This window comes from Peromyscus maniculatus, chromosome 4 (genome assembly GCF_049852395.1).
Source record: "Peromyscus maniculatus bairdii isolate BWxNUB_F1_BW_parent chromosome 4, HU_Pman_BW_mat_3.1, whole genome shotgun sequence".
NCBI lineage: Eukaryota > Metazoa > Chordata > Mammalia > Rodentia > Cricetidae > Peromyscus > Peromyscus maniculatus.
In genome coordinates, this window is record NC_134855.1 from 30,541,462 (window position 1) to 30,564,407 (window position 22,946).

The window sequence follows — 22,946 nt, forward strand, 5'->3', positions numbered from 1 at the left end:
ATAAAGCGTAACTGGCATTTCATTTGATTTTTAACCTTGGATGGGATTAGGAGCAGATCAAATTGCAAGAGTTACTTTGTAAAATCAGAAGCATTTCCATTTCTCAAGACAATACCGAGCTAATGTTCTCTTGATTGCGTTTGACTCGCTGCATCTCCGGTGTGACAGGGGTCGGGGTGGCTTTCCCCACATTTTCTTTGTACAAAACCTACAGGAGTCCAGTGGATCCAAAAAATCCAAAGGGAGACACAACAACAACAACAACAAGAGATTACAATTACCAGAAGAAGCAGCGGAATGCTACAGTAACTTTCATAACTTTCAGTCAGGCCCTGGGCACCAAATCATTTAGGCCCTGAGGTTAGATTAGCAGTCTGTGTTTGCAAGGGAGAAGTTGACTGCAGTTAGCGCAAGACACACGTTTCTATGGTACAAGCTTGCCCTGAAACTTGCAGATTCCAAGTGAGAATGTTCCAGAAAGGACGCAGCCCTACCATCACTTAACCTAGTATGTGACTGTCAGTCCCGATACATCATCTAAAGGCCAGTTACCATGAGTTACAGAGGTTGAAGTGGCCCCAATACCACAGCTGTTTAATGGGTCTTTTTGTAGTCTGCTTATTTAATTCACTAAATATTTCACACTTATCAGCCATGAAAAATGTTTTCAATAATTACATTATCAGCATGGAAAAGCAACAGACACGTGTCCTGACAAATCCTCAACCTCAGTGTCTTCCCTGGTGTCTTTCTAGGTGACCTGGGAGATTTAGGATACGGCACGTCACTAGGGAGGGATTCTCTTCTAGCAGTTCTCCACGCCCATGAGGGTCAGTGTCAGCTGAGGACTTATTAAAATGCCTGTTCTCTACTCCATATGGACAAAAGGAAGGCAGCATGGGTCAGACCCAGAAACCTGGTTTAATCAGCTTCCAGGTGATTCTGATGGAGAAACCTTCAGGTGGTGTAAAATGCTGAACAAGAACTTCTCTACTGAAAACTAACGTCCCCACAAACCTTATACCCCAGTGATTGACAGATTACTACCAGAGAGCACAAGCTTGAAGGAAATAGATCATTATAGTTAGCACTAACGATCAGAATAAAGACAACAAAGTCCAAATGAAGATCACTAAGACAAAAAGCCTTTTCTGTGACACTTTCCTCTTTAGCGACTTATTCAAATGTGAAAAGCACCACTGGATCGAGTTTACATCTTTATCTATGGAAGAGGATGAGGAGCTACTTTCCCAAGGTCTCTCTCTCCGCCCATGTCTATCATCGTAGGGCTGGGGACATGGCTCCTCAGTGTAAGAGCCTGTCTTAGCCTGTGGAAGGCCCTGCCAACTGATCCTCTGTACCACAAAAGATTCAAATCTGGTGGTGTGAACCCCAAACCATCAAAGACTTCAATATTCAATAAATAGCCCCCTTATACCTCCTATTCCACCCGTCAAGGTTCCCCCAAGTTTGTCAAGCACACAAAGAGACCGTGGGTAGAGCAGGAGTAAGTCTGGGGAGAGGCGAGCAGAAGAATGTTCTGTAGGAAAGTGTGTTACCTCGGTATTAGAACTTTAAATGGAATAAAGCAATTTTGTTATGAAGTTAAGGCTAGGAACGAAGGATAAATGTAGTCAAGAAATGGACCAGACTTAAGGTGCCTTTTAAAAGGATTAATAGGAATTATTTTGTCATTGAAGTAGTTTTACAATCACTAAAGGATTAATATTTCTTTTTTTGTCAGAGTACCGAGCTAATATTTTCTTGATTGTGTTTGACTCTCTCCATCTCTGGAGTGATGGGTAAAGGGGTCCCCTTGCCCATGTTTTCTTTGTATAGCACCTGTACGATGAGAAATTATCAGAGAAAACAATGGTAAATGACATTTCATTGAAAGGCGAGATCAACTTCTTTGGTACACGTTAACAGGAGCCAGGAGTTATATGCTGACAAGTTGCCGTGTGCTGTTTAAGGACGCGGTTACTGGGCTGGGAGGCTGCGTGTCACAGAAGCAAGGACATAAACTGCTAGCTAGGAAAGGCTATTAGAGTCATCCACACTGTTCTTTTCCCCCCTCATCTTTGTGAGCTTGGTACCTCCTAAGCAAATGCGGGGATTTGAGATGGTTAGAACTTGGTTTTGTTATCCACAAAACTAAAATATTTACTTCTTTTTGTTAAAAAAAAAAATGTTTAAAAGTACCAGGTAAAGTAAAAAAAGTCAAACAAACAGATGGGAAAGGAAATCCTTTTACAAAGATACATCAGAAGCAAAGGCAGGGAAGAGTGCTTAATGATGAGCTTGGTTCTGGAGTTAAGTGGCATCTCCCTGCCCCCCTGCTTCTTTCCAAAATACCGAGCTAAGGTTCTCTTGATTCTGTTTCACTCGCTCCATCTCGGGAGTGATGGGGATTGGAGTTCCTGTCCCCAGGTTTTCTTTGTATAGCACCTGTATGAGAAGAGGCATGCAGAACAAAAGGCCATCAGTCACTTTCCCTCCCTGGTGGAGCAGCCGGCTGTGGGAGGGCAAAGAGGAAGAGGAGTTAGAGATGGGGGGATGCCAAAAGCTTCACCCTGGAGGAGGAGAGGATTGCAGGAAGGAGCTGCGGAGATGAAGACAGTCAAGGGGGTTGGTTATTTTTGTTGTTTGAGCTCACTTCTGTAGCAAAGCAATAAAGAGTACCACAAAAGGGAGAAATTAGTTGTCATCATTGTGAGAGAAAAACGGGAGGTAGAAACCAAACCAAGAAAGTTATTTCCATAAATCAGGTAAAGGATGTTTGAGTTTTAGAAGTACCATCTATGGGAAGGTTCACACATACATTCATTGACTTTCCAATGAAGTCAGCGTATTTAATTTTTAGTCTGGGTGGACATATTGGGAATAATTATGTTTAAGGTAACTAGAGTAATGATAAGATGCTAAAAAGGGAACTTGGAAAGGACTATGCAGGTGCCAGGGAGGGTGAGGTTAGGATAGGAAATGAGCCGGAGGCCAGATCTTCACAGAATGGTGCTTTTGAAGCTGTGTGTTCACGTCACATTTGCCAAAGCAAGGTAAACACAGATGCCGAGACATCGAGGGTGTTATTATTATTATTTTTTAAAGCTGGAATACTTTTAATGATCAGGTTAATGTTTAACCAAGGAAACTGGCTCATGGGAAATGGCAGCATTAAGTTGGATACAAAACAGGTCATGTTTTAGAAACTGGGATGAGTTAATTATATTTTAAAATTCTAGTCATTAATGTCTTAAAAAGCATTTTAAAAATAGTCAAAGGGATTTTTTTTGTTTTTTGTTTTTAAATACCGAACTAAAGTTTTCTTGATTGTGTTTCACTCGCTCCATCTCTGGAGTGATGGGGATCGGAATCCCTTTCCCAAGGTTCTCTTTGTACAACACCTGTGGGACACAAGAAAGCATGGGGGGTGTGGGGGGACACAAGCAGTCAGACTATGAGATATGACATCCAGCAGGAAGGACCACGCCCACCAGACTATGAGCTATGACATCCAGCAGAAAAGACCACTTTTGCCCACTGCCCTGGTGCTGTGTGATGCCTACAGCTCGTCTGTTCAACTCTCTAACCCACAGGATTAGGGAGAAATACAGTTCTGTGAGAGCATAGAAATGCTCACTACGCAAAGGAGACACGTCTTGACCGAGTCAGCAAACAGTTCTTTTTTCTACATAAAACATTTGTCTTAGCGCACAATAGGCATTTACAACTACAGACTGAATCTCGGACTAAACTGGTCTTTGTTAAGGTTAGAGAAATAATCAAACCCAAAAGTCCACGTTTAATATACAGTCTTTCCCATAGTATGTAAAAGGCCTGGGTACCAATGGACAATGTTGTCTAATATAACCAATAAAAATTAACACAAATCATACTTTAACAAAGAAAAAGTTGTCCAGGGCCATTAGAATTACTAGTTTCAAATAGATATACACAGTAATACACTGTAATATAGAAATAACTAAGATATCATTTTGAAAAGTGATGTCTTTCCCCAAAAAGAAATAATGAACTCATAGGAAAAACAGTAAGTGAAACACTCCCAAAGACATATCAGCACACAATGAAAACTTACTGGGATTGAGAAATTGTTAGTGAGCAGTAATTAGGAACAAAACAGATTGGAGTCAAAGGAACTTACTGACCTAATTGTGTGAAAGGGGAATTGTTTCACAGAAAATCAAACTGCTAGGAAGGACTTGAACCACATTCAGATCAACCCTCCTCCCCAAAGTGGGTCCAGTTAAATTTTCAGAGGATATAAGAATCTCCCTCCATTTCAGGCCCAGAAGTTCCTTACATGGAAGGATCACAGATAAATTATTATTGTAGTTTTTTCAGGAATATCAGTTAATAAAACAATAATGTAAATAAATGTTCTGATTTAATTGGCATGTTTTTCTTAGCACCAGGGAGGCTGAGGCAGGAGGGTGGCACATTTAAAGCCACCCTGGACTACATAGTAAGATCCTGTCCTAAAAAAAAGAAAAATTGGAAAGCATAAATTTCTAGTCATAAAATGGCTTGTTCAGGACAATTGTCAAAGTAAGCTTTTGGTCTAATGTGGAGCGTTTATCTTTGCTGTTTACCCAGGTAAGGACCCCACTTTTTCTAAGCAAAGATGCTGTTCCTGCACACAGCCTTGGGGCAGTGTCTTTTCTTGTTGCACGAACCCAGAACCATGAGATTGAAAGATTTCCACGTAAATACAAGCTCCCAGGTTTGCGTTGTTCGGAAATCAGTCAGTTTTGAAAGTACCAGTACTAATGACGTGGGAAAGGAGAGAGACTAACACTACGCGTTAAGTGGGAGCCCAAGTGGCAGAGCACTTGCCTGGACTGGGCAAGGCCACGAGTCCAATCCCAACACCACATACAGACGCTAAGTTAATAGAGATGTACCTATACATCTAACATAAAGACGTTTTACAGAGGGATTTCAGAAAGTACAGAGCATTGAGATTAAACAGTAAGTAAAATATCCAGGACAGAGGGATTCAGTTGGTAAGTTTGTTTTTCAAGGAATTTGTTAAATTATTATAAAGGGATAACTAGTAAGAATTTTGTTTTATCGAAATTATTCTTTTTAATATGGAGTTAAAGGAACTTTCTCGCAAATACCGAGCTAAAGTTTTCTTGATTGCGCTTGACTCTCTCCATCTCAGGAGTGACAGGCAGGGGGGTCCCCTTGCTCAGGTTCTCTTTGTACAATATCTGCGTGCACAGAACCAACAATCACATCAGCCTGTAGGTAGATTTGAACTTAAATCTCCAAGAGTACTTGTTCTTTCAGAGACGCAAAGTAAAACTAAGAAACGGAGCAACCGTGGAGCACTTTGTGCATTTAGTTGCACACCACATAATGGCTGGTCCCTTCGTGATATCGATGCACACTCAGGCTTGCTTCGCTTACACATTCCTTCTCAAATACACAGGATTCGGCTTTATCAAACAGTGTTTAGCTAATTAAGGTTACTATCTATAATGAGGTAGGGACAGCACTGAATCAGAAAAACAGAGGGCTTGGGGAGATGAATAAATATCCATAAACATTGAGACGGCATACATTATCAACTTAGCAGTGATCCTGAATACATCCCTCAAAGGGAAGTTCACTTGCATCACAAACACAACTCGATGACATCAGTAAATTTGTATTTCCGAGTTACTGTGAATTGGTCTGTTGTTTTCAAGTGAAGATGTTTAAGAATCATGGCCATTAAGGAAAAGCTACCAAAAAAAAAATTCAAGCCACAATAAATACAGTTCTGATTAGTGCTGTCCTTTGGGGCAGGGGGATGTTAGATTTTATTTTTGACCCATACCACACTAGTTAGAACCGGAGGAAGGAAACTGAGAATGTAAGGTTTTGAAGGAAAGTGATGCATAGCTGTGTTTTTTTTTTTTTTTTTTTTTTTTTAAAGTTAAAATTTCACACCAGTATTAAAAGTTACATTAGATTTGGGTTCAAATCTTAAGTAATATTGGCATCATTCTTTCATTGTATGAATTTAGTAATTTTACATTTGTGTGTTAAAGACATCAGTGTGACCGTTATTTTTTTAATAAGAATTAGGGTTGGGATGTTTGCCCCTGAGAAATACCGAGCTAAAGTTCTCTTGATTGCGTTTGACTCTCTCCATCTCTGGAGTGACAGCTGTAGGGGTCCCTTTCCCCAAACTTTCTTTGTACAAAACCTGTGAGATACAAGAAAGTACCCAGAAGACATTCAAAACAAGCCGGAGACAGCGGAAGGAGGGGTGGGCGGGGTGGGCGGGGAGATTTTAGACAACAATGCTTTTTAGTCAGGGCAATGCTTTCGCACGTTGCAATTTTAAAGATGAACTCTATACATCTTAGAACAGAAAGGTAGAGTAGGAAGCACTGGGTTCTGGGGTGCCAGCACCCCGAGGAAGCTTGTTAATGCTGCTGACTGTATTTCAGATCTAGCTCACACCAGTCAGTTGCAGAACGTGTTAAGGAGCATTGAGAAGAGTGGCCATTCTGGAGAGGGTCAGGTGGCTTTCCAGGGAGGGGGATACACAAGCACACGGGGTCGTTAAAGGTTACTGTGAAAAGTAGACTGCTAGGTTATTCTGGTAGTCTTTTTACGGGAAAGAATTTCTTATTTCATAGATCTGTAAATACCGAGCTAAAGTTCTCTTGATTGCGTTTGACTCTCTCAATCTCTGGGGTGACAGTAGTTGGAATGCCTGTTCCCAAGTTTTCTTTGTACATAACCTGCAGAATAATTAGAATACCCAGAAAGCAAAGTGACCACAAATGCTTTAGCTGACAGCGACTTGAGGGTGTTTTGGTGAGTGTCCATAGCGACAAGCTACCTTTGCAATATGCACTCAGGGACAAAGCAAGACAAAGTCCATAAAGATTTGCAGAAATTTTGCCATCTTGAAAACTGGATCCTAGATTTTGCATTTTCCACAGTCAATACTTAGTATATTCTTGAAATGCAATAAATTATGACAACAAATTTAATAACAAGAAACATTTTTGACTAGCATGTGCAAAGCCTTAGGTTTAGTTGCCAGTAACCAGCCCCTCAAAAAACAAAATAATAAAAAAAAAACCCAAACTATTTCATTGTATCCAGGCTTAATATCCTGTGCATACTAGGTCTACATACCTGTACTCAAAGCACATGTTGTCTGTTTTATAATTTTCTAACCATGTGGTATTCTAATCCCTCCTCCTTCAGAGTCATTGAGAATTTTATGTATTTCTTACTGTTTTACCATATATATGGTAATATATATATGTATATATATATACATGCATATATACATATATAAATTTGTGACAGGCTCTTTTGCTACTTAGCCCTGACTGGTGTGACACTCCCAGGATCCCTCCTGCTTCAGCCTCCTGAGTGCTGGGATTACAGGCATGCATACACCTCCAGCTTTAAAAAAACCTTAGGTGATGCCTAGTTGGACACTTGATATGAGCATGCATAATTTGTATTTCAGGAACAGCATCTTTCTCTGAAATTTTTGCCATGATTTCAGGATCAAGTAAGCTAGTGCTTGTTGGTTGGTCTTTTTTTCACTGTGTTTAGTTATGTTTTATTTGTTGCATTGGTTTTGAACCCAGGGCCTCATGTATGATAGGCAAGTGTTCCATCACTGAGCTATGTCCTCAGTCTCTGCACTAATCTATGTGTTTTTGTTTGTTGTTTGTTTTTTAACAAGCACTATCAAAGGACTATAAAATTTAACACAAAGAGTAAGGGATGCCCACTTTCTAATTCTTATGTCCTTTCCTCTTAGTAAGTTGCAGCCTAAGCTCAGCATGGTGGTGCACCTGTGAGTCCCATCACACGGAGGCAGAGGCAGGTGGACCACCAGAACAGAACAAAACTACAGAAAGGCAAGAAGTTACAACCCAAAGCAACACAGAACCCCTGGGCTTGTTTCCTTTTCAGGTTAGTGGACAGGAAATTCAAAACAAAGTTTACCATACAGCGAAGATATAAAGAGTAATAGGGAATGCGCTGCAACTGAGGTCTCTTGGTTACTTCTGTGATCTGAGGGGGACTAGGGAGGAGGCACAGCATCCCTAAGCATAAGAGGCCTTTGGCAGAAGGAAGGGATGGATGGAACTAGGGTACCAGTTGAGGGGTGGCCCATCACACAAATGCATGCCGGGTAAGAGTCCCGTCCGTACCGAGCTAATGTGCTTCTGGGTTTCCTTGACGCGTTTCACTTCAGGCAGGTCAGGGATCGGAGTTCCTTGACCAATTGCTTCTTTATACTTGACCTATGTGGAAAGGGGGACACAAAGGTCTAAGTGCATGCTGGAATCTTCCCACCACATGTGGATGGTTGACTAGTACACTTCCTACTACCCAGCTCTCATTTAGTTATATTTGTATTGTCTTGAGACAAGGCTTACTCTGTAGACCAGGCTGATCTCAGACTCACCGAGATCTACCTTCTTCTGCCTCCTGAGTGGTAGTGTGAAGGTGTGTTCCATCACACCCAGATTGCCTTTTTCTTAGTTAAGTGCTCGCCATGCACTGTGGATTTCTGTTTTTGCAGTTTTGAGGCAGGACGGCAAACAAGCATGGGTTTCTCTCCCTCTTTTCCAAGTTCACAGATATAAAAGTCATTATACCGTATCTCTTAGCAACCTTAGCAGATGGCATTTTTACTTCTCATGTGGAACATCTGCACTTTTTACAGAGGAAGCACAGCAAGCTCTTTTGTTTATCTGCATGGCCAGCATTGCTCCTCTTGCTCTTTGGGGTTATCACTAAGAAAACAAGGGCTCCCTGAACACAAACACTGCATACTAAAATCTGGCAATGCAGACAGCCAGAGAGGATGGGTAGCATGCACTTTGGTATGGACTGAATGAAGGGATAATTCGTGCCCCAGGTCGGATGGGACAGGAAGCTACAAATGTTATAATATCAGAAAGAATAATTATTCTGGGTTTTTCCATTTAACATTTTGGGACCAAGATTGCTTGAGTGGCAATTGAAATCAGAGATTGCAAAAGCAGGAAGAGGCCTCCTGACCGCCAGCGTCTTCACACCCAGCAGTCCATTTGATTAGGACATATGTAGCCACACATGTGTCTCCAGAAAGTCCATTCTTTGATGCTGATATGTCCCATTTTCTCCTAAGCCTCTGCTTTCCACATCTACCCTCATTCTCCTGAGAACCTCCACCAGCACACAGCATGTGCTGGCAGCAATGTCCGGACACCTGCTTTTAGGTCGGACGCTGTTTCCGGTGACAGCTTTAGAGTGTGACTCAGAAGCTACAGATTTATCAAAGTCAGGTTGCGAATAGGACAAGTGACTCGGACGTGTCCTTACCGAGCTGATGTGGTCCTGCGTTTGCTTCACTCTTAGCATCTCAGGGGTCTTTCCAATTGCTGTTCCCGGCGAGACATCCTCTTTATACAGAACCTGGGCGTGCAGAATCAGGAGAGTGTTACACAGGAAGAAGGAAAGCTGGGCAGTGCCTGGTGAAAGACTAGCCCGCGTGGCTTCTGTGAAAACAAAGACTCTCCACAGCGTCTCCAGGCAAGAGCTGAAGCATCGCATTTGAAGTCCTGTCAGAATCAATACCCAGAACCATATAGGCAAGGCCAGTCGCCTGCCAGCTGGAGAGTTCTCTTTAGAATACCACAGTATATTAATACAGAATGAGAAAAAAAAACAACCCAGAAAACGTAGATGAAAAACCACAGAACTCATTAAAGAAATGCAAAGTCAGTCAGTCAGTCAGTCAGTTATTTTGTAGAGGGCTAATAAGAGAAAATCACATCACAAAGAAATCCACCTTCTTGGAACAAGACAACACATGTTATTGTCTGAGTTACTATAGGAGATTAAAAAAAACTACAAAGAGAAGAGTTATTTTGTTAGATTTCAGTTATTTCAAATGTTCTCAGGAGTGATGATTTGGGAACACAGTTTGGGGGGTTTACCAAGGACCCACTAGCATCAATTGGGCAAGTTAGAGGTTAATTGCCTGTGTGAGCGTCGGCCTATGTGCCTTCTTCAAGAGAACGGCACTGTTAGGGTAGCATTAGACGGGGAGGAAACAGGAAATATACCGAGCTGAAATTCTTTTGGTTTTCTTTGACACGCAGTATTTCTGGCGTGTCTTGAACAACTGTAATTTTCCCTTTACTGTTTTTAAGGTCACACTGGTATTGGAGCTATGGAGAAAGAGTAAATATCCTGTTAAGATTCCAACATTGTCTGACACATTTTATAATTGTTTTACATTGTGGATAGGAAGCTAAAATTTTACATGGCACAATAATCACAATGCAATAGCCCAAAGTCAGTTCCTTACTAAGAATTTAGGAGAAAAACTAATTTTAGTGATGGGGTATTGCTGGAGATTTGTCGGGGATTGAACCCAGAGTCTCATACCACAGGAAGCACGTGTTTTAACACCAAGCTACATGTACTCCCAGACAGAGCTAATTTTTGAAAACCTAAAATGTACAAAAAATTTTTAAGGCATTTCTTGCTTAGATTTAGTTGGAGAAGAACATATCACCAGTAAAAAAAAAAAAAAAAAAAGATGGTAACAGTTTGTATTCAGTGACACGAAGCCACCTATTGATCGGTTGAGACTTTCATGTTCATCTGTGACTAAAATACAGGGTGAACCCAGAGAAGATTCACGTGTGCTCCTCTGCCCTCATGGGATGCCAAGTGTGTGTCCTCAAAGCCACTGTCCTTAACCTGCTGTCCCCCACCGGTGGGCTGGGCCTTAGTGGAACTTACAAGGCTGAAATTCTTCTGGTTCTCACGGACTCTTTGCATCTCTGGAGTGTCCAGGACAGTCTCATAATACGACATGGACTTCTCTGCATCCTCCTTGTACTTTTTCTGGGAAAAGGTTCCAAGAAACAGGGAGCATGAGCCCCATGGTGACATAGGCTGCTAACCTAAAATGGTCCTTCCACTTCAGCACAGGGAAGGTTCTTTGCATCCTGCCCACGCAGGCACATCCTGATCATCACTGAACAGTACTAACCCATGATGAAATCCTGTTAATTTTTATTTTGTTTTTATATGTGCTTAATTTGGTTTCTGAGACAGGATCTTGGATTACAGTCTATGCTGGCCTCCCGCGCCGTCCTCCCCAAGTGCTGAGATGACAAGGACTTGCGCCCACAGACAGCTTTCCTCCTTTTTCTCACAGGATTTGCAGGATCCAGAAGCTAGCCAGCCTGGATGCTCCAGGTTGTATGGTTCACGTTGATGACTCAGTCTCAGCCACAGGTGGGTGGTCTACTTTGTGTCTTCCACATGCACTCACACACCTTAAGCCCACATTAGAGCAGATGCTAAAATATTCGTTAATTGTGAGCTGTACCTCAGAAGTGCTCCTTAGTGCTCGGAACTTCCCTCCTGACCGTTTGAGTTTGAGTTTTTCCTTTCAGTGTTTTGGCTAGATCCTAAGGTGTCACACTTGACTACTGAGGTGCCCACACTCCAACCCTTCTTACAATCTGTCTTTAAATCCAATTCAGAAACCTCAATTCTGACTCAAATCTGCACTGTCAACGAAGGCATTGGGGGCGGGGTAAGAGGGAGGGGGAACAGCAGGAAACTGTGGTCTGAGAAAGCAATTCATTAGGAATTAACAGGAAAACCTTGCCCTAAAGCAATCTTACCTGGCTGGAAAGGTTCTTGACCTGCTGAGCGTGAATGATCTCTGGGGTATCAACGACAGAAGTGAAATTGGCCTTTTCCATTTCTGCTGATTGCTTGTATTTAATCTGTGAAAGGACGTCCAAACAGCCTGGTGAATGTTTCCAATATGCGTAGCACTTACAGGCTTGGTTGAATTAAGAGCTAATTATATTTTTTTCTTTCTTCTTTGTTTTTTATCCTGGCATTCAATGACATTTTTTTTCCCTGTTGTGTTTATAGTTTTCAAAGTTTTAGAATTTTATGTGTATGGGTGCTGTGCCTGTAGGGTATGTCTGTGCATCACATGCATGCCTGGTGCCTGCAGAGGCCAGGCGAGGATGTTGGGGCTCCTGGAACATGAGGTATAGAAGGTAGTGAGCTGCCACGTGGGTGCTAGGAATCTAACCCAGGTCCTCCAAAGAGAAGCCAGTGCTCTTAACCACTGAGCCGTGTTAACCTCCTGCCCGTGCTTATAGTTTTATATTAAAGAGTGAGATTCGGAAAGGTCTTGGCTGTTAGATTTTTGGTTGTGAGCCTAGCCTTTAATGCTGGGCGGTGGTGGTGGTGGTGGCGGCGGCGGCGGCGGCGGCGGCGGCGGCGGCGGCGGCGGCGGCGGCGCACGCCTTTAATCCCAGCACTCAGGAGGCAGAGGCAGGTGGATCTCTGTGAGTTCGAGGCCAGCCTGGTCTCCAAAGCGAGTTCCAGGAAAGGCGCAAAGCTACACAGAGAAACCCTGTCTGGAAAAACGGGGGAAGATGGGGGGAGGTCTTGGTTGTTAAAGAGTTGCTATCCATTTAGATGTAGGCTGAGTATGAGTATGTAAAGCAGGGGTTGTTTGCATAAGACCTGACACCAGGGAGCCTTACACAACACTGAATGCCTCAAAAGATGTGTTTTAAATTTAGGTCGAGAAGCAGGGGGAAAAGAACTCCCCAAACAATCTAATGAAGATTCTTAGTGCCAAATAAAGAGTGATTTGGCTAAGGAACAAGGATGTCAGAAACTGCCCCAGTTCCATGCAGTAATTTGGTCCCCTAGCTTCTGTACTTTGTTTTGAACATCCCCTGTGGTTGTAAACTCAGGAAGGCAGACAGGAGCAGCCTGGCAACGGGTCCCTGGGCCTTACATTGCACTTCACCAAGCAGACACTTAAGGATGCTAAACATTTAATGTTACTGCCAAACAAGTCAAATGACAGAGGGCCAACAAAATGTCCTTAGAATCACGACCACCTTTGGAAATATGAGCAGGGATAGAGCTGACCTGGCTGGCCATGTCTGCAGCATGCAGGGATAGAGCTGACCTGGCTGGCCATGTCTGTAGCATGCAGGGATAGAGCTAACCTGGCTGGCCATGTCTGTAGCATGCAGGGATAGAGCTGACCTGGCTGGCCATGTCTGCAGCATGCAGGGATACAGCACTGACCTGGCTGGCGATGTCTGTAGCGTTCTTGGCCCGCATAAAATCTGGAGTCTCATTGGCCATGGCATTCAAGCCTCTTCCTTTAACTTCTAGCTCCAGGTCTCGCTTATATTCTTTCTATAGAAGAATTGTTTTTAAAAGAAAAAGGTCACCTGCCTTCTCTTAGCAGGTGGTAACAGTACTGCATGACTAGAAATCCACATAACATGCCCCTGCAGGAATCACAGGTGGTGTCCTTGCCAGCTGCCTTCCCAGGGCAGGATGGCATGCTTGTTTATCCTGCTCTGTGTATGGTGGCATTAAGCAATCGAAGTCTGTTAACACAGAGAGTAGATTTTAAATCTGGGTTGGTACATTAGTAGGATTACATTTAGGTGCACACCATCCCAGTGTGGTATGATTTCATTTAAATGAGCATTGTGAATACATCAAAACTAAGTCAAGTAATATTAGATACTAATTGGTTATGACAACTGCTAGAGACACATACTGTTTTCATATCTACTTATCAGAAATGGACATGCATTTTATTTAGCAGTTAATCATTATTCTGGATATAAAATCTGAAACGTGAAATGATTTTTCTCTCTCTCTCTCTTGGTCTACCTTGGGTAGGATGCAGATCCATATTAATTATGTGTGTGCAGTAGTTGACTCTGGTCTTACCTCATTGAGGATTTGAGTGGCGTTCTTCGCTCTCAGCATGTCAGGAGTGTCTTCCATTTCAGTGAGACCTCTCCCACGAATGCTTTCTTCTAGATCTTTCCTATACTCTTTCTATATCACAAGATAAAAGCAACAAAACTGACAAGAAAGCCTGGATTGTTCTCTTAGCTGAAGAGCCAAAGAAACAAACCAAAATAAATTAATGAATCAATAAATAAAACGATTATTCCAAATTTTAACAGTTCCTGGTTGAGTAAGTAAATACATGAGTAAATTCAGGGTGTATGGTTCACAGTGGATGTTAATTATTAAATACAAGACTAGAAATTAATAGAATGCAAAGGTAGGCATGTTTTATTAGGTTGTCTACAGAATACTAAGCTATGCAGGTTTTATTAGAGACTCCATTTAAAAAATTATTAGAATTAAAAGGGTCATAGATTAGATGGTAGTACCAAACACGGGACCTCCACCTAAAATCCCGAGTGGGACCCGGGCAGGGCACAGTGAGGAGTCATTAGTGTGATTATTGGGTGAAGAGGGAAGGGAAGACCAAGTAGCTACTACCTCGCTTGCTATTTTGGTTGCATGTCTGACATGTAACAAGGCTGGCGTGACCTCCAGGCCTGTCAGGTTTCTGCCTTTAATGGACTCTTCATAATCTTTCCTATATTCTTTCTAATATGAGTGGGAAGGAAAAACAAGAGAGACCATTAGAATCCACATTTCAGTCCTACGAAGAAAAATCCTATTTTCTTTCTGGGTTTGGCCTCTTAGTCACAGTTCTGACAAGGGTCGCACATTTGGAAGTGTCTCGTCGTTCTGGAAATACTTGGCTGGCAGTCAGTGTCTCCAAAGAAACTCTGAAGCTCTCCGATGACTCCCCAAAGTCTGTCTAAGGTTACGATGGAGCTGACCCCAACCATGGTGGGAGGATGGCTGAGCCATCAACTTAGACTCTACTCTCTTCCTGAGACTGTCCCATTTCATGGTTTTATTATGATTTCCATTATTGGGGGTGATGCATGAGTGAAAGCATGGGCACACACGCACCACAGTGCTTATGCCATGTGTGGAGGACAGGGACACTCGCAGGAGTCAGTTCCCTCTTTGGGTTTTGTGGGTCTTCAGGATGGGACTCCACTTGTCAGGCCTGCGCTGCGAGTGATTTGCACACTGAGTCATCATGCTGGTCCCGTCCCACTTTCCATTGGATTTGATTGGATTTTTATGTGTATGGGGCTTTTGCCTGCTTAGGCCAGAAGGGGGTGTTGGATTTCCCAGGAACTGGAGTTACAGTTGGGAGCTGCCCTGTAGGTGCTGGGAATCAAACCTGGGTCTTCTGGAAGAGCAGCCTGTGCTCTAAACCACGGAGCCATCTCAACAGCTCAACATCTCAACAGCTCCTCCATCACTAGTTTTTCTTTCTTTCTTTTTTAAGTGGACAAAATTTCAGAATTTACAGCAGTTCCAGGGGATAAACTTAGAAAGAAGAGCCCAAGGGACTGAATCTTCATTGGCACTTCTCATCATCATGACTTCTTATTTTTGAGCTGTGACAGGCTGGCTTTGGACTCGTGATCCTCCTGCATCAGCCTCCTGAGTGCTGAGGTTACAGGTGTGTGTCACCACCCTTGTTGTATCCTTCTTTTCCACCTCTTCATGTAACAGTCAACATCTACCCTGTGCCAGCCCTTTGTTAGGCTCTGGCATCTCAGTGCCAGGCAGTCATGTCTGCATCCCAGTGCCAGGCACAGTCATGTCTGCATCCCAGTGCCAGGCACAGTCATGTCTGCATTACAGTGCCAGGCAGTCATGTCTGCATGCCAGTGCCAGGCAGCCATGCCTGCATCACAGTGCCAGGCATAGTCACGTCCTCTTGGGCTTCCAGGAAGCAGCAAGGGGCTCGTGGCCTGTCAGTTTAATCTCTGAATAGACTAGGTGAACAGTGGGACAGGAGCATAGGAATCTGTGGTTTCGGCCATGGTTGAGAGAACGGGTTATCCCCGTCTTCCCAGATCTCTTCAACACATAACATCACTCTCACAGAGAACAGGAATAGATGTGAGAAGCATGCTTTTGTGACTTATCTTCATGGAGTTTTAAATGCCCAGAAAAGTTTTGAGAGCACTACAAAGCACTCCTTCAATGCTTACTTCAGATTCACCAATGATTTGAACCTGTTTTAAACCTTCCATGGCCTGCATTCCATATACCAGGAAAGTCCACAAACTGCTTTTCTTAAAAAAACAAAACATCATCTGTTGTTATAGTTGGAGATTGGCCTCATGGAGAAGAGGCGAACAAGATCCCCAAAGGCCCATTTCCCTGTAAAATTCCCTTCTCCATTTACAGTTCAAAGTGAAAAACATAGTTTAAAAATATCTCCACCTTTCATGATAAAGAATATGGCATTTTGACTCAATATTTTTCATGTATGTATATAATATACTTGGATCATATCTGTATCCCCACCACATCTCTGTCTCTGTCTCTTTATCCTTCTTTTCTCCCCTTCTTCCCTCCTGGTCTTCTTCACACATAATTCCCTCTGTGCATTCATGTCCTTAAAAATAAAATCTGGGTTCTGTAAACATAGGACATTTGTCCAAGTTTGGCTTATTTAACTTAACATGATGACCTCCAGTTCCATCCATTTGCCTACAAGTTACATGACTCCCTTCTGTATGGGTCAGTAGAACTCCACTGCGTATAAATAACATGACTTTTTCCATATCTATTCATCTGCTGATGGGCAAGCAGGCCGATTGCCTGACTTGGCTGTAGTTAATACTGCCACAGTAAACATGGACGTGCAGGAATGGATCCCTACTTGTTTGGCTTGGGGCATCCCACTAAGTGGAGAGCATGGCAAAGCAGTGATGCACTTGTGAAGTGGGAACTTTTCATCCAGCAAAGAAATATTCAAATTGTATTCCATATCATCTTTTCATGTTTAGGGATAATTGTTTTCTAATTTTATGAAAATGTTTGTTGGAACAAAACAGGTATGCCAAATACTACTCAAAACATCTTAAAGAAAATAAATGTAGAATTTCTGCAGTGAGCAAGATTTTAGTAATCATGGGTTACAAAGCTGTACCTCCTACCACTTGCAGGTAACTGGAGCCAGTGTTCATTGTTTCATGGTGTGGTCCTTGCGTGAAGTTTCTGCAGGACTTACCCCACTCTGCATCTGCTGAGACTCTTTGGCAGTAATATAGGTTGGAGTCTCAAAGTCGAGCATGGGCTTTCCTCGTTCCTTTTCATATTTTTCTTTGTATTTTACCTAGTGATGAGAAGGTCTGTTAATATCTCTCTGCTTGTCACTTCCTAGACAGAGACTTTATTTATGGACAGAAATTTATTACTTTATTTAATATTATCCGAGACAGCTTCTCACAATGTATCACAGACTAGCCTTGAACTCACAGTCCTCTTGCCTCCGCTTCCCAAGTACTGGGATTACAGGAATGGACCACTCCTAAGCTAGGGAAAGGACCTTCAGTTGACAAATGATGTCCAGTTGACTCATCTCATTGCTACTCAAAAGACTTCCCTGTTGTAGTACAGATCTAGGACCTTTGAGTTGATGCCTGGGGATGGGGTAAGGGTAGGGAAGAGAACCAATGTTGCCAGAGACATACACTCTACAATGTTTAGATTTAATTCAGAGACACAAAAGAATCAGCAGCAACAATCAGCCGACAGAAATACTAATGTATGGAAATGATGCTCGGAGAAAAGTATCCTTATATGAGGTTGGCCAAGATTTGATAGAGATATATGAGTGCTTTGAGAATAAATAGCATCTGTTGATATTTCTGATAAAACCCCCAGTTCTTTCACAAGAACTATCATCAGAGATCTGTGGGCTCAACTGGATGGAGAACACGTGAATGCAGGTTTTATAAGCAAATAACTTCCCCTGGGCCAACACTCTCCATCTCTGTTTAGCTTCTTACTATAAATTGGCATTGAAAGGAAAACCAGTTTACAGCTGGGTTAAATCACAAATAAACTTGATATTATCAAATAAAATTATCTCCTCCTTACAACATGCTATTAATGATCGGGGAGTCACATAGAATATCCTACAGAGAAGAAACAGAAAAAGACCCTTCTACACATAGCCTTAATGGCCTGCTCAGCTCAGCTCTCTGAGTTATGATGGGACACTGAAGAGGACACACACTGCTTTTCATGGGATGTGGGAGCACCTACAGTCCCTCAGCCCCCCGGCCAATACCTGATGGGGCCCCAAAACAGTGATTTTGTGGTAGCAAGGCCATGTTAGTAGTAAGTTCTTTTCTCTGAAAAAAAAAAAATTACAACACCCAGAGACTCTTCCAGAGCTGGATCTGATCATGTCACTTGTCTAGTAAAACCCGCCCCTTGGATTCCCTGTCATCTACTGGTGTCGTCTGACTTGGGACACAGACCGCATCAGGGGGCACATCAGGGGTTTGTCTCTCGGGGAAATTAACTGTCATGCTTCCAGTCCTGTCACAACCTAAACAAACAGTCCAGCATGTATATTTTTCTACTGCATACAAATACTATTGATACAATAATCTCAAAGTGTTACTAAATTCAAAGCCCCGGTACCCATGAGTATTTTCTCAAATAATGTCTATTAAAAGCCTCATTCCTGGAGAGGACTCGATGCTGGTTTTCGATACCGTGAGTGAGTTGGAGCTGGGTGAAGGCAAGCCATCTTGATGGACTTACTATGCTCTGCAGCTCAGTGGCTTCCTTGAGGTGCAGCTGCTCCAGGTTATCGGGTATCGTGTGGTAGTGGCCTTTGCTCTTCTCATAGTTCTTCTTGTACTGGTACTGAAGGGAAGCGGCAGAAAACACGTCAGTGGGAAGGCTCCGCAATGCCTCAGTTTTTCCTCTTTAGGTTTGGCGGTGAAGGGCCAGGTGTGTAGCACACGCCTTTAATCCCTGTACTCAGAGGCAGAGGTGACAGAGGTCTGCATCCAGAGCCAGTCTGGTTTACATAGCAAGCTGCAGGCCAGCCAGGTCCATATGAAGAGACCCCTCTCCCCGCCCCATCACCCTTCCTTACCAAGAAAAAAGAAGAAAGAAAAACAAAAGGTGGATAGCTGGAGCTCCAAATGCAGCACTGTTACTAATGCCAGATGCAAATGCTGCCCTGGTGTGGCTGCTCCTGAACAGGCATCACTGAAGTGAGAGGCTGTTTTAGACGATTCTTTTATATCCTTACAAGGACCAGAGCTATTTGTTTTTGTTTTGTTTTTTTCTCCTGGGCATCAAACCCAGGGGTAAACATTATGGAGCTACATGCTCAACCCAAATAGAAGCAATTTTACATTTTAAGAGGTATTGTAGGTAGTTGATGCAGGATGGGTAGGTTAACGTCATTTGCAGGAATATCGTCAAATGGGAATTCTGTGATAAATGTAATCTTATCAGTAGCAGAGAGGAGACCATAGGAGCCCAGAGGGGGAAACAAGCCGAAAATGGCCGAAGGGAGTTGTTTCCAGAGCAACGAATGAACTTACAGAACTGGCAAGCTGGCTGGTATTCAGGACGTGATGCATTATCAGAGACTCCTTCATGTCAGTCACCGGCTTGTGGAGTTTCTTCAGGTCAGCCTTATATTTAACCTGGTGGTGAGGGAGGAAAACTGGAAGTCACACAAATAGAAACTAGAAACTAGAAACAGCACTAAGGAAAACAACAGGAAGATACCCCTTCATGAAATGAATGCTGGGGAGGGCTATGAAGGAAACCACTCTGTGTACAGTTGCCAGAGAGCCAAAACAACCCAAGTCTATCACTAGGTAAATGGAAATCACCAACAAAAGTGTGATATACTGGAATATTGGAACACTGAAATGTTTCTCCGCCATAAAATGGGATGCAGGGCTAATTAATTTGGCACTGTGGTGAGAACCTTAAAATGCTACACTAAATAAGACACAAAGATAGATGTTATAGGATTCCACTTATATGACATTTGTAAATTAGGCAAAATCATACAGACAGAGAGGTTTCCAGCAGCTAAGGGAAGTAAGGGTTGCTTAGTGGTTTTGTTTGGGGTAATTAAAAGGCTTTGGAAATGGTGGTGATTGGAGAACCCTGTGAAAGTGATTAATGCTCCTGAAGTATGGTTAAAATGGCCAACAGTATGTTATACAACTCACCACAATTAAAGAACATACCTCGCTTGCAAGATTGTTAGCATCTTTCATAGTTTTGTAGAGCTGGCTGTCTTTTGGGTTGTATTTTGGTGTCTTGCCCTTCTCTTTGTCAAAATTTTCTCGGTATTTAACCTAACAACAAATGCAAACATCCAGATTATCCCTAGGCATCCGACAGGGAAATGTGAACAGTAGTGAATAGGCCCATGTTATAAATGATCACACAATTTGTTACCCTGTGGGGCAGTTTTAAGAGTTTAAGGGTCAACAATCAGGAATGGTATCAAGGGATGCAGGACAGTGTTGACTTTGCTCATCATATTATCCAGAGGCATCAGTGGCTTCCTCTTGCTAATGTAAGTCAATACTAAGCAGCAAAGGCTTTAGGCTGATTTCAGAGAGGCTGTCTACAATACCAGAATCATTTTAGCTTTCCTACCTGGGCACCTCAAACATCTTACAGCTGTTGTAAGGAATGGAGAGGGGGTTGTAAATGTCAAATGTTGAGAAGTGAGAATTGGTTAAGCTAGGAGAATTTATTATTATCTTAAAATAGGACTTTGATTATATCATCATCATCATCATTATTACTATGTTTAACTCATAGGGGCCAGCCTGATGGCTCAGGAGGTAATGGCTTCAGTATCAGATTTAAAATGAAGAAAAAGTGAGATATTTTAGAATAATGAGGAATGTAAGATTCATTGTATTCATTGCACATAAGAGTAAGGACATGCAAAGGAGTGGATGTAAGGAAGAGATGGTCACTATGCCCAAGAAGACACATAAAAAGATGGCTACTCACTGGAGAATTCAATCAAATAACTTTCCTTATAGACAAACAAACCGATGCCTTCATCACGAACCTCTGCGGATCAGGTCTAGAAGTTCACTAGTGTCCCACTCTTACCACAGGTTAAACCAATTAAAAGGCAGCGTTGGCTTCTTAGGGCTGGAAGATTCTCGCTACATTGCAGCCATTGCCCCAGGAAGCATAGAGGAGATAAACAAAAGGTCATTGGAGTGTTGGGGGGGGGAGGATGGACCTGGGAAGAGTCTCGAGGGTCCCTACCAACAGTATAAAAGGGATAACAGTGGGTGGAGGTGGAGGCCAGGCAGCCAAACACAGAAAGAAAGAACACTGTTGAGCCCGGGGTTGCCTGCAAGCTGGGTGAGAGCCCCAGGGCTTCAGCTGCCATGTTGCAGCGGGCTTTCTGGGTTGCTCTACCCCCCACCCCCAAAACCAAAACAAAAACCTCAATGGTTCACCTAATTGGACTTTGTTGCAATCATTACTTTGGTCTGTTGTGAGCTGCCTTTCTGGGGTGAGTGGATATGTGAGTTGCCTCTAGCCAGGAAAAGTGTCACCCAACCCAGGGAAGCTCATCAATTCAAACTTCTCTCAGCCTTCGTCAGAGCCATCTGCTGATTCTCCTTGCAATAGACGCCATTAACACAGAGACTCTCAATGAGAAAAGGAAAACACAAAATCCACGGCTCAAGTATCGCTCACCCACATACCAGGATACCTCCCTCTGCCAGATTTAAAACCAGTGCCCCTCAGGCTTCATCACGGTGCTTCCCTGATTGCCTGATGTGCCCCGCAGAACAGAGACTGTGAAGTCTAAAACCAACAGAGCCTGCCAGACGGGAGAAGACGCCACCACATGCTAGGACTCACGCACTCTGCATCCACCGTGGGGAGCCAAGGGGACGATGCATGGGGATGGGAGGGTACTGCAGGCACAAAGACAGAACAGGGGGTGGAAAGCAAAGCCACATCCCAGGAACAAAATGTAGGCACTGCTACAGGGCTCTGATCTGAAAGCAATTCACTCCCAAATGAGAGGGAAGCCTGGGAACAAAGTGGGAAGAACTGGTATCCAGACCAGAAGGCAGAAGCTTATGTTTAGAAACCCAGAAGACGAGGGATGGCCACCACAGTTATGACACCAAGAGAAAGTGCACCAGTCCACATGGGGACGGGAAGAAACAGACCCTCATGCTGAGTAAGAACAAAACCTAGAAACATGCAGGCCATCTGCTCTCCTTCTTTGAGACTGTAACTTCTTTCGGAAGCAGTATTTGTTCTGAGGAACGGCCATTCCATTGGCCTCATCTGAGTTTCTTCATTCAATCTCAAGTTTATTTAAATTTCCAACATTTTTTTTTAAAGATTTATTTATTTATTATGTATACAATTTTCTGCCTGCATATATCCCTGCAGGCCAGAAGAGGGCACCAGATCGAATTACAGATGGTTGTGAGCCACCATGTGGTTGCTGGGAATTGAACTCAGGACTTCCGGAAGAGCAGCCAGTGCACTTAACCTCTGAGCCATCTCTCCAGCCCTAAATTTCCAATTTTTAAAATTAACACAACAACCCCAAACACCTTTCCTCTCTAAAAGAGGGCTTCCAGGCAAATGCAGCCTAGCATAATGGTTAACATCATTTAACCAACCATATCTTCAAAGATGTGTCCATACATAAGACTCAGCACTTCAGCAATGGGAAGGGTGGCATTGGACTGGGTGGAGAGGGCAGTGACGACACATACTCTTGGCATTCGGGACCATTGAGCCTACTTTTGTTCACTAACCATGGGGTAACTGTATTGCTATGGCCCAAAAAGAGTCAGCATCCAGGCTCTGGTAATCCACAAGGCTCAGTTATTGGTCTGCTGCACACACAATGCTGGAAAAGGTTATAAATTAGCTTTCTTCCCAATACTTATTTTTAACTGTTTAACATCTATTTAATGGTTTAATGTCTACTTAATGGTTTAATGTCTAATTGTTTAGTTGGTTTTCAGGGCATTGTATGAGACATTGGTACTTACAAAGACTGAAAAAACAATCCCTAAATAGAAATTTATTCACATGAAGACTTGTTTTTATAAAGGATGAAGGAACTATGAGGAAAATATTTGAGCATCTTCCTGCTCCAAGTTTCAGAAGAAAAGTTTTGAGAAGAAAAA

At 42.8% G+C, this 22,946-nt stretch overlaps 1 protein-coding gene across 28 annotated transcripts in view; it reads right to left on the reverse strand.

Moving 5' to 3' along the window:
* Neb (nebulin) overlaps positions 1-22,946 on the reverse strand; it is a 195,811-nt gene that overhangs the window by 10,250 nt on the left and 162,615 nt on the right. For 8 of the 28 annotated variants that reach the window (XM_076569469.1, XM_076569465.1, XM_006974275.4 and 5 more), the window contains 19 exons: positions 19,989-20,099; positions 19,326-19,430; positions 18,529-18,633; positions 16,982-17,086; positions 14,365-14,475; positions 13,798-13,908; positions 13,135-13,248; positions 11,691-11,795; positions 10,795-10,899; positions 10,110-10,214; positions 9,364-9,456; positions 8,205-8,297; positions 6,669-6,761; positions 6,125-6,217; positions 5,142-5,234; positions 3,312-3,404; positions 2,356-2,448; positions 1,750-1,842; positions 116-208 (listed from right to left, as the gene is read on the reverse strand). In XM_076569469.1, the coding sequence (XP_076425584.1) occupies positions 116-208; positions 1,750-1,842; positions 2,356-2,448; positions 3,312-3,404; positions 5,142-5,234; positions 6,125-6,217; positions 6,669-6,761; positions 8,205-8,297; positions 9,364-9,456; positions 10,110-10,214; positions 10,795-10,899; positions 11,691-11,795; positions 13,135-13,248; positions 13,798-13,908; positions 14,365-14,475; positions 16,982-17,086; positions 18,529-18,633; positions 19,326-19,430; positions 19,989-20,099 (1,914 nt within the window). The remainder of the gene's footprint in view (positions 1-115; positions 209-1,749; positions 1,843-2,355; positions 2,449-3,311; positions 3,405-5,141; positions 5,235-6,124; positions 6,218-6,668; positions 6,762-8,204; positions 8,298-9,363; positions 9,457-10,109; positions 10,215-10,794; positions 10,900-11,690; positions 11,796-13,134; positions 13,249-13,797; positions 13,909-14,364; positions 14,476-16,981; positions 17,087-18,528; positions 18,634-19,325; positions 19,431-19,988; positions 20,100-22,946) is intronic. The other 20 variants (XM_076569460.1, XM_076569454.1, XM_076569462.1 and 17 more) reach the window with 16 other exon arrangements.